This window comes from Cydia splendana, chromosome 12 (genome assembly GCF_910591565.1).
Source record: "Cydia splendana chromosome 12, ilCydSple1.2, whole genome shotgun sequence".
Taxonomy (NCBI): domain Eukaryota; kingdom Metazoa; phylum Arthropoda; class Insecta; order Lepidoptera; family Tortricidae; genus Cydia; species Cydia splendana.
Genome location: NC_085971.1, coordinates 10602037 through 10612747, shown reverse-complemented (window position 1 = coordinate 10612747; position 10711 = coordinate 10602037). Strand labels below are relative to the sequence as shown.

Genomic DNA, 10711 nt, shown 5'->3' with positions numbered 1-10711 from the left:
CTTTAGCGTACAAATTTCAGGGTTCAGGGCTATAACCGCGAAAATCGAAGTTCGCAAATTGTGGGCATTCATTGGAGTAAAAGAGAAAGATCCCCGCAATTTGCGAATTTCGATTTTCTCGGTAGCCCCTCAGATGTCATAATGCATTGCATACGTTGAGTACATGGGTTAAGTGTGTCCCGAGCTTTACTCATGTTGGTATCCCTGATTAGCCGTCCAAGATGCGTCCAAGCGACATCGACATCTACGTCGTGATATGCATTTATTTATCAATGTTCAATGAATGTTGCTAGCTTGCTTTGTATGTACGTAACAACACAACAACGATTCTTCATCTGTGGGAGTGATAAACAAAGCGTACGATATTGCATTTCCTTAATAAAATTATTCATTGATTTTGTGGTTATTTATAATTATAATTGGCGCTGGCAGATTATACGACCTTTTAATTAAGCGGTAAGTGACGGGACAAATATAATATCACGATAAGAAAACGGATCCGTAAGATTTGTTCTAGAAGTTGACAGATATTCGTAGAGTCGTATTTTGCTTTACTCATTACTTATAAACTATTTTCGTCTTGCATGCTATTCAAAATTACTTGTTATGTGTATGAATCATTGTATGCAAATGTTTACAAAACTATCTGCCATGATCCTGACAAATAGTACGCGGGAAACAGTGATGTCTATATCTTACGTGTTGTTTGTCCCAATTGACAGACAGATTCATTCATTTATTTCACATACTCGACCTACAACACTTTCACAAATTCATGTCATGTTTACTAGATTAGCGAAACCCGCCATGCTGACAAAATTAAACTAAATTTACAAATTTGAAATGTTTAATCACATAACCAATGTGTTTTTTGTACGTGGTATTTTACCTTAAGCTTTTTTATTTACAGTTTGCATAATGGCTAAAGAAGACATATCACTACCAGTGGAAATGGGGAAACTTGAAATTCAACCTGTGAAAAGCAAAAACAATACTGATGCTAACCCATTTTTTCACTCACAGCCACAGCAAAGAAGACATTTGCTCCCAAGAAGCACTCAAACATTAAGGTGCCATTGCTCGACCCAAAGAAACAAAAGTTCCATGTCAATCTGCAAAAAGAAAAATAACAACAAAATTCTTAAAAAACCAGTCTTGAAATTGCTACAAAACTATTGTAAAGATACTGAAGAATCTCACAACTGCTGTTCATATCCTAATAAAATAGTGACTCCACTAATAGAAGGTGTACATTCGGAAAATTCTGTCTTGTGTGCACTAGTGCAAAACTGCAATCAATTGAGAATATCTTCTGAACGGGACAATGCTGCAATTGCATCATCCAGCAATGATACAAAATGGTGGAAAAAAGAGTTACCTTGCAACAGTATTCAGAGCAGAGAATCTGTAACGGACAAGGGTAGAGCTGGCCCGTCTTGTTCCCAGGAGGCATTGAATCCATCATGTGATGTCACTATTGATGAATTAGCTAGTTACTTTGAAACTTTTGTCCATATCCCTAAAAAAATGTCTTCTATGGCTGAAATGATGTATATTTGAACTAGGTGTACTCTCAGACCTTGTGTTAAATTAGTGGTCCATTTTTACAGGCCATTTTCTTCAGTTTTATTACTTGAAAAACAAACACTAAACTTGTTTGGTCATTAAGATTAATTTGTATGTGGTATTATTAATGATAATAATGGTATTTATTATTTCACATTTATGTAGTCTGTCAAAGCTAACTTTGCACCAATTTGAATAGATTAAAGTGAGGTGTGTCATTATAAACATCATATTTTCATAGAAATTGGACATTAATGATGACATTGCCACACTGTCTTTGCAAATGGTATGCAGAATTAATTTGGTCCGACAATGTTACTTTTTATGTCATGTGAAGCAATATAAATCTTAATCTAATATTAATATTAGTTCAATAGAATCTGATACTTTGATGCATGTAGATTTTGCAAGTAGGAAAAAAATATTACTATTTTTCTATTGTAGAATATTTTGGCTGCTACACTAAAAAAGTGTTAATCAAACCATATTATGGTTCAATTATAGGTAATTCAAGTCCAAGCAGTCCTAATGTGTATGTAATTACTTTGTTTATAATTGGTGCCACCTCTGATAAAAGTGGGTTAAAAAAAAATACTAGGTATATTTGTAAGTAGATAATCCATTATGCAAGTAATTCTTTTCTCTCTGTCTGGTTGCTTTCCTTGGCTAGACAACTGAACCAATTTTTATTTTTTGATGAAGATTAGTATTTAGAACTTAAAGCCCTAGGATGACACAGGCAACTTTATATTTGGAAATACAAGGGCAAGGAAGGGAAAACTGACAGACAGTTTTAAAATATTAATTATGCAGCTTAATGCTGCAAATGTTAAGTGAAGTCACTTGACTGCAAGTATTATAATTGAATCAAACCATTATTAATTAAATTGAATGTGTAAATATATAGGTACCAATTGTTGAACAATAAAATATTTTATACAAAAGAAATACTTAAAATTATTTTATTCAAATGAACCGTCAGAAATTGTAATAACTATAGATATACATATAAATAATTCCTGGATTTAAAATGGAAACGAAATATGAGGATACAGCTAGCTTTATCAATTTGATGCACTATGTTAATTATGCTATTTTCAGGATTTCATAACTACTTATAGTTGAATGTGCTTAATGGAGTTATTATCTTAGCATTATTGCTATCAACTAGTTGTCTTGTCCTTATTACCAGGTTTTTAGTCAGTGTATTGATTCGTCTTTTTGAACAAGTTTCGATTCTACATGGCTTTTTAGCAATCCGTTTGATTCGCATTGTTCACAACTTTCTTTGGTTTGACTCTGGCCTGCAGTTGCTATTTCACTCTCCGCACGACTTATATTCGAGTTTTTGCTCAATTTAAAAATAAGCTAGAATAAAAAGAAACTGGTTAACTGAACAGAAGGTCTACCACATTTCAGGCGGTCGCTATCGAAGTTACGCGGTGATTTTCCTATAGTTGAAAGGTAATTATTGAGTTTAGGGACTAAAGGGGTTATTCCCACTAGTTACCTCCAAGGTGTTACCAACGTGTGTTTCCCACCTTTTACCACTGGGAAAAATAATTCCCAGTAGTTACCACCAACTCGGTTTGGTGGATATTTCCCAGTAGTTACCATCAAAATTTTGTTAAATTTAAATACTCTGTTTGGTGGTAACTACTGAGATTTTTTTTCCCAGTAGTTACCAGTGGTAAAAGGTGTGAAAAAAATTCCCAGTAGTTACCACTGGTAACAACTTGGTGGTAACTAGTGGGAATAACCCGACTAAAGCCAGCCAAGCCTTCACCCATGCTGCTAGCGGAGCTGACCGTAATAACTTCTTACCAGCCGCCTCAGTTAAACGATAAACTTTAATAAAGGGGCCCACTGATTAACAGTCCGCCGGACGGTATCGACCTGTCAGTTGTTCGGAACTGTCAAAATTTTGTTCTAACTGACAGGCCGATACCGTCCGGCGGACTGTTGATCAGTGGGCCCCTTAAGAAAGGACAAGATTGAGAGGACTGAGGGCCTACCGCGAACCACGTTCAACGTGTTGCCTTCCTGTCACACTTACATACGAATTTACAAGTGCGACAGAGAGGCAACACGTTGAACGTGGTTCGCGGTAGGCCCTTTGTATTCTTTATCGACTACACCGACTCAAACTCGTTTTACCTATAGCGACAGCCCGCCTCTAGTCCACCTACTATATATAGTCATAGTATAAGATATAGTTATTTGTCATGAAATTGAAACACTCGCAACGCTCAAGATTCAATTTCGAACAACTAGCTAAGCTCGTGGTTCAATTTGATTATGAATTGAAACTGACCCTCAATATAATTATATGAAGCTGAGGCAATCAGTTAAACGGTAGCTTAACTTAGCCTCATATAGGTATAGGCCACAGGTATAGGCTCAAAATTGCCTTCTTACCTTACTCCGACCACAGAATAAATAATAGTATGTATGTATGCAGGGTTGGGCAAAATACTGGCTTCCACGTATTTCAAATACAAATTACAAAATACATTTTTAAAAGTATTTGAAATACCAAATACCAACTACTTTGGTGACTGGTATTTGAAATACAAAATACAAATTACAGTGTTTAAAATAATGTATTTCAAATACAAAATACAAAATACTTTTCTTTTTTTTTGTTTAATCATTTAGTTTTTTTTAACGAATATCCTTTCCTAAAAACGTATAGGGTCATTGCGCTTGTTTTCGTCCTTCTCTAGTTTTCGTCCACTTGACGAAATTTGAATATAAACCTACATTGCTGCACAAATTTGGACTGATTTCAATCCTTAGCTAAACAATATATCTGTCTACATAATAATAATAATAAGGAAAAGTCCTGGGCCGGATGGATTGCACAACTTCTGGCTAAAGTGGTTCCGATGCTCGCACTCGCGCTTGGCAGCACAATTTCAACAAGCCCTCGAGCTTGGTTCTCTCCCACCTTCCTTAACAACTGGTGTCACCTTTCTGCTCTATAAGTCCGGTAGTACCACGGAAGCGAAGAACTACAGACCCGTTACATGCTTGCCTACACTCTACAAGCTCCTTACATCCATTTTGAGAGCAAAAATCAACGCGCACATTATCGCAAACAATATTCTGGCTTTCGCTCAAAATGGATGTCGGGTTGGGTCCCGTGGTACTAAAGAGCTCCTCCTCATAGACATGACCATTTGCCAACAAATCCGGCGGAACAAGGGGGCCCTCTCAGCCGCTTGGATTGACTACAAGAAGGCCTATGATTCGGTGCCTCATTCATGGTTGGGGAGGGTCTTAGAGCTGTATAAAGTTGATGCAGCTTTGAGAGCCTTCCTAAGCGCGTGTATGAGACAGTGGACCACAGTCCTTCGTCAACCAGGAGGCGGAGATGACCGCCCTGGCCCGCAGGATTTTATAAGGATTAAGCGAGGAATCTTTCAGGGCGACAGTCTGAGTCCCCTGTGGTTCTGCCTAGCTTTGAATCCCCTCAGCACCCTGCTGAAGGATTTGGGACTAGGTTGCCGGCTTCGGAGAGAGGGTGTAGTCATTTCTCACCTTCTGTACATGGATGACCTCAAATTATTTGCACCAAATAGCCAAGACTTGTTGGAGCTACTGAAAACCACGGAAGTCTTCAGTAGTGCCATCCACATGGAGTTTGGTGTCGATAAATGTGCGGTTATGCATGTACAGCGGGGGAAGGTTGTAAATTCAACAAATTTACAACTCTCTGAGACAATGTCTTTCAGATCTATCTCTGAATCAGAAACCTATAAATACCTTGGTATGTCACAGTCGTTGGGTATTGAGGACGAGGGTATTAGACGGTCGGTGAAGGAGCGCTTTTTCAGTCGGCTCACAAAAGTCCTTAACAGTCTTTTGTCAGGAGGCAACAAAGTGCGCGCCTTCAACGCCTGGGTAATGCCCCTACTCACATACTCCTTTGGCATACTAAGGTGGACTCAGACCGAGCTGGACGCCCTGGATCGGAGGGTCCGGTCACTGCTCACCACACATCGCATGCTACACCCACGCTCGTCAGTTATGAGATTGTACATCCCACGGAAGTGTGGAGGCCGAGGCTTCCTAAACGCCAAGGATCTCCACAACCGCGAGGTGTACAATCTCAGGAATTATTTCCTTAACAACGAGTGTGGGATGCATCGTGACGTGGTGGCAGTAGACAGGAACCTCACGCCGCTCTCCTTGGCAAACGAGAACTGGCGCAAACCTGTGGTACTAAGTACTGCGGATCGCAAGGCGGCATGGGAGAGTAAGGTGCTACACGGGCGGTTCTACAAGGCCCTCACGGGACCCGATGTGGACCTGCTCGCGTCGGTGAACTGGTTACGATTCGGGGACCTCTTCGGAGAAACCGAGGGTTTTGCCTGTGCAATTGCGGACGAAGTGATGATGACGAACAACTATCGGAAATATATCCTGAAGGACGGTACGGTCGACATTTGTCGGGCATGCCGCCGTCCCGGAGAGTCACTCAGGCATATCATTTCCGGTTGTTCTCATCTTGCTAACGGCGAGTACTTGCACAGACATAATCTCGTAGCCAGAATTATTCACCAGCAACTTGCTCTTCTATATGGCCTTGTGGACCGCGAAGTACCGTACTACAAGTACTTACCTGCGCCTGTTCTCGAGAATGGTCATGCCACGCTCTATTGGGATCGATCTATCATCACAGACAGGACTATTGTAGCCAATAAGCCTGACATTGTGATAATAGATCGATCGCAACGTCGGGCCGTGCTCGTTGACATCACCATCCCCCATGATGAGAATCTCGTGAAGGCCGAGAAGGACAAGTCCAGTAAGTACCTAGACTTGGCTCACGAGATAACCGCCATGTGGGATGTTGATTCGACGATCATTGTCCCGATAGTCGTTTCAGTGAACGGTCTAATAGCGAAGAGTCTCGACCAACATCTTGAGAGACTCTCGCTAGGTGGTTGGATCAAGGGTCAGATGCAGAAGGCGGTGATCTTGGACACGGCGCGGATAGTCCGCCGGTTCCTCTCTCTGCAGCCCTGACCACCGGTAGCTTGGGCCTTGCCCCGCTGCTGGCGGTACCCTAGGTTAGGTTTTTTATAATGTGCTTATATGTTTTTTTTTTATCGTTTTGTAAGTGTTTTTATATTTTACTTTTATATTCATATTATAAAAACCCTAACTTAAGACGGAAAATAAATAAAGAGAATAATAATAATAGGCGTAGGGATGTGACGACCCCATCGCCCGCTGGTTTTACCAGTGCAATCAGTCAACGCAGGGCAGCTTGTGGCGAGCTGTTGGGGATTAGCGACCTCACGTACCCGAGTGCTCCTGGAGAGTTCTGTTACCCGCAAGGAGGGTGGGTGGGACAGGATTCTCTGCCTCTGGCTTGCCTTAGCCGGCCGGCCAGAGTGGAGTCGTTAGAGCTATAAGCTCCACGGGTGGAAGTGAAATATGCATAAGACGCGAGTTGGCACAGTGGCTGTTAACAGCCACTGGGTAGAAACTAGAAAGCGGCGCACACCTCTCGACACCCCTGAGCCGCTCACACCGGTGTTGCCCTTGAGCCATCCTAGATGTCGCTTTTTGTGGGGGCCCATCTTGTGAGGGCGAGTCACCGTCTGCCGGAAATAAAATTGCATACCGTTTTATTAGGCAGGCGTCCGGTTTTTTTACCCCATAGCTCAGTTCTTAGTCCATCGCTTTCACCCAATAACCTAGTTCATTTTAGATTCCATCAACTCTCAATAGTCCTTACACCCTGGCGGGTGCTGCCTCTGCGTGCGTCCCATGACACGGGCAAGGGCAGCCTCCGCTCGGTGTACCCCTTACATTTCATTAAAGTGTCAAAAGGGCCTCTACGTGTTGGCTTCGGCTCCGCGCACGCCTCCCAAAGGTCCGGAACACCATTGTTCCGTGATGGGAAAGACATACATAATAATAATAAAGCCTTTTTTTATTTCCCAAATACATAATTTACATCGATATTAGTTTATTTTATTACGTTTCTTAATTTATAGGGACCCCTCTTGTAGGGTATAGGCCTCCTCCAGATTCTTCCACCTCGTTCTGTCCTGGGCTGCTGTTAGCCAGCTTTTGCCGATTACTTTAACAAGATCATCCGCCCATCTTTGTCGTGGATGTCCGACTTTCCTTTTTCCAACCGGACCGGCCCATTTGGTAGCGGCGAGGGTCCAGCGTTGGTCTGTGCTCCTTGCTAAGTGTCCGGCCCATCGCCATTTCAGTTTTAATGAATGATGTAATGCATCTGTCAATTTTGTCTTTTTTCTAATTGTTATACTTTTTACTTTGTTTATTTTTCTTAGGTTTAGGATGCTTCGTTCCATGGCTCGTTGACAACTCCTTATTTTGTTTTTAATGTTTTTTGTATAAGCCCAAGTCTGGGACCCATACGTCAAGCAGGGTAGAATACAGGTATCCATCACAGTTCTTTTCATACTTAGCTTGTAGTCACCTTTCAATATGTCTTTATGCGCCCAATATTTATTCCAACTACAGGTGATTCGCCTATTAACCTCGTCTTCGTTATTCGTCTTAGAGAATGATACCTGTTTACCTAAGTAGATGTAGCTATCCACGTATTCTATTTCTACATCGTCTAGTAAAATTGAACTTTTAGAGCTGTTCGTCATTATTTTAGTTTTATTTAAGTTCATGTGCAGACCAGCTTTCTTGCTCTCTATATTAAGCTCTCGTATCATTTTTTCCAGGCTTTGATGGTTTTCAGCAAAAACTACAATGTCGTCTGCAAATCTGAGGTGGTGAAGACGTGTATTGTTTATTTTGATTCCTTCTGTTGCCCAATTCAGATCGGCGAATATGTTTTGCAGGACGGCTATAAAAAGCTTAGGAGACAGTGGGTCGCCTTGCCTGACGCCTCTACCTACTTTAAACTCATTGCCTCTGGTTTCTAGTTTCACTCTGCTTACACTGTTTGAGTATATGTTTTTTAGGATTCTAGTTATTTCTGGGCTTATTCCACATGTATTAAGGGCTTTCCAAATGAAGTTATGGTGTATGCTATCGAAAGCTTTCTAATCTGTCTACATATAAAACATATATTTCGCAAATAGTAAATTAAAATTGAAATAAATTATATGCTAATCTGTCAAGTGGTCGAAAACTAGAGCATGGACGGAAACTACTACAATGACTCTATCCCCTGGCTGTTGACGAAAAGTTCTGCGCAGAATAGCTCGCGCAATGTACCTATTTGCGCTCGTACAAGTCGTACATTATATTTAAAAAAATGTTCCATTTTAGGATCATAGAATTTAATAAATGTATTTTGTAGAAATGTATTTTGTAGCTTGAAGTATTTGAAATACAAAATACAAAATACATGTGAGTGCAGTATTTGAAATACCAAATACAAAATACTTTTCCAGGTAGTATTTTAAATACAAATACAAAGTACTAAAATGTATTTCAAATACGTATTTCAAATACATGTAATTGAAATACTGCCCAACCCTGTATGTATGGCAAAATCCCTTTCGGCTATTTAGGGTTGTCAAAATTTAAATCATTAGGTATCTTATATGTGGTTGTGCACCCTAATATACTTACTATGTATATTCTTTGTTGTGCACGCAAAGGGACGTCAAGTTGTGCCAAGCCTAATAATTGCTCGTAGCAATGCTGAGCCGAACGGAGCCGAGAATGCCCGAAAGGGTCAGTGTCGCCCCACTGCTCCGACTATACACAGTCGCTTTGGGCGAAATCGGCTTCATCATCAGTGGGTAGTCTGGCATCAGCATAAACTACGAGCGCCCGCTAGGCACTGGTTCCCATTAAACTCCCCATTAGGAAGAAATACTTACTTCAGCAAAAATCGCGTTCATCTTACATACGTACTCTATGTAATGTAACCTACGCCACGTCCCGCACTATTTATTCACCTCCCACACGTTATAATTTATAACTTATAAACTAGAACAGCTCATTATTTTATCGGAGCGAATCAATTTTTTCTAGGGCCAGGAAATATTGATGCTATTGAACAGCATTTTTATTATGTATCGGGAGCGCTGGTGGCCTAGCGGTAAGAGCGTGCGACTTTCAATCCGGAGGTCGCGGGTTCAAACCCCGGCTCGTACCAATGAGTTTTTCGGAACTTATGTACGAAATATCATTTGATATTTACCAGTTGCTTTTCGGTGAAGGAAAACATCGTGAGGAAACCGGACTAATCCCATTAAGGCCTAGTTTCCCCTCTGGGTTGGAAGGTCAGATGGCAGTCGCTTTCGTAAAAACTAGTGCCTACGTCAAATCATGGGATTAGTTGTCAAGCGGACCCCAGGTTCCTATGAGCCGTGGCAAAATGCCGGGATAACGCAAGGAAGAAGAAGATATGATCGGGATGGCGATTGCGAATAAGAAAAATAAAGCAATATCTTTGCCTACCTTGTAAAATCTGGGTTTCTCGTATAACCATAACAATAATACAGAGGCAATCACGATACTAATTGTAAAAATTAAATAATTAGTTGAATACCTATATGCATCAAGAAACAAATCGCGAAAGCAATTATTGTTTTTCATTTCATTTACCTATTCTACTTCACATTGCAGTGACATTGCACACAACTGATATGACAGAAGTCTAAAATTTGACTGATCACTTGCTATCATAGAGGTACATTTTAATAGATTAAGATTCACTAAACAGGTGGTATGTAACTATAACAATTGTCAACTTGTTGACATATCTAGCCACTGTCCGCCGCTTTGTTTGCGTACTGCGTACCGCCTGGTACTCTCTTCCAGTTTTTTCGTGGTCACGTGATTGACACAAGCATACGTGCGACAGCGCTATATGATAATATGCGATAGCGCTATATAAAGCGGCAATGTTATTGTGACGTAGGCTTGTGTCACTCTGGGAAGAGAAGACCATGTTTTATTAGACTATGTGACAACCTTAGCCTAAAAGTGAAATATCAATACCAAGTGCGGGTAGATAGAAAAACCCGCACAGCCATGGTTGGGTAACGTAAGAATTGATTTTTGACAGTTAGGTATAAATTGACCTTTATATACGTATACGAAGTTAAGGCTACACCTCGCCCGTTTAACAACTATTAAATTGCTGCTGACTGTACTACACTACCCACTAGCAAAGAATAAA

General features: G+C 40.7%; 1 protein-coding gene across 2 annotated transcripts; it reads left to right on the top strand.

Moving 5' to 3' along the window:
• Positions 1-290: 290 nt before the first annotated feature.
• LOC134795457 (uncharacterized) lies at positions 291-2514 on the top strand. Of its 2 annotated transcripts, none has more exons than XM_063767303.1 (2): positions 291-357; positions 911-2514. In XM_063767303.1, exon 2 carries the CDS (start codon positions 919-921, stop codon positions 1558-1560), a length of 642 nt encoding a protein of 213 aa, XP_063623373.1. In that variant the 5' UTR covers positions 291-357; positions 911-918; the 3' UTR covers positions 1561-2514. The 2 variants fall into 2 exon arrangements, with proteins under 2 accessions (XP_063623373.1, XP_063623372.1); XM_063767302.1 differs by having other exon boundaries at positions 302-456.
• Positions 2515-10711: the final 8197 nt, after the last annotated feature.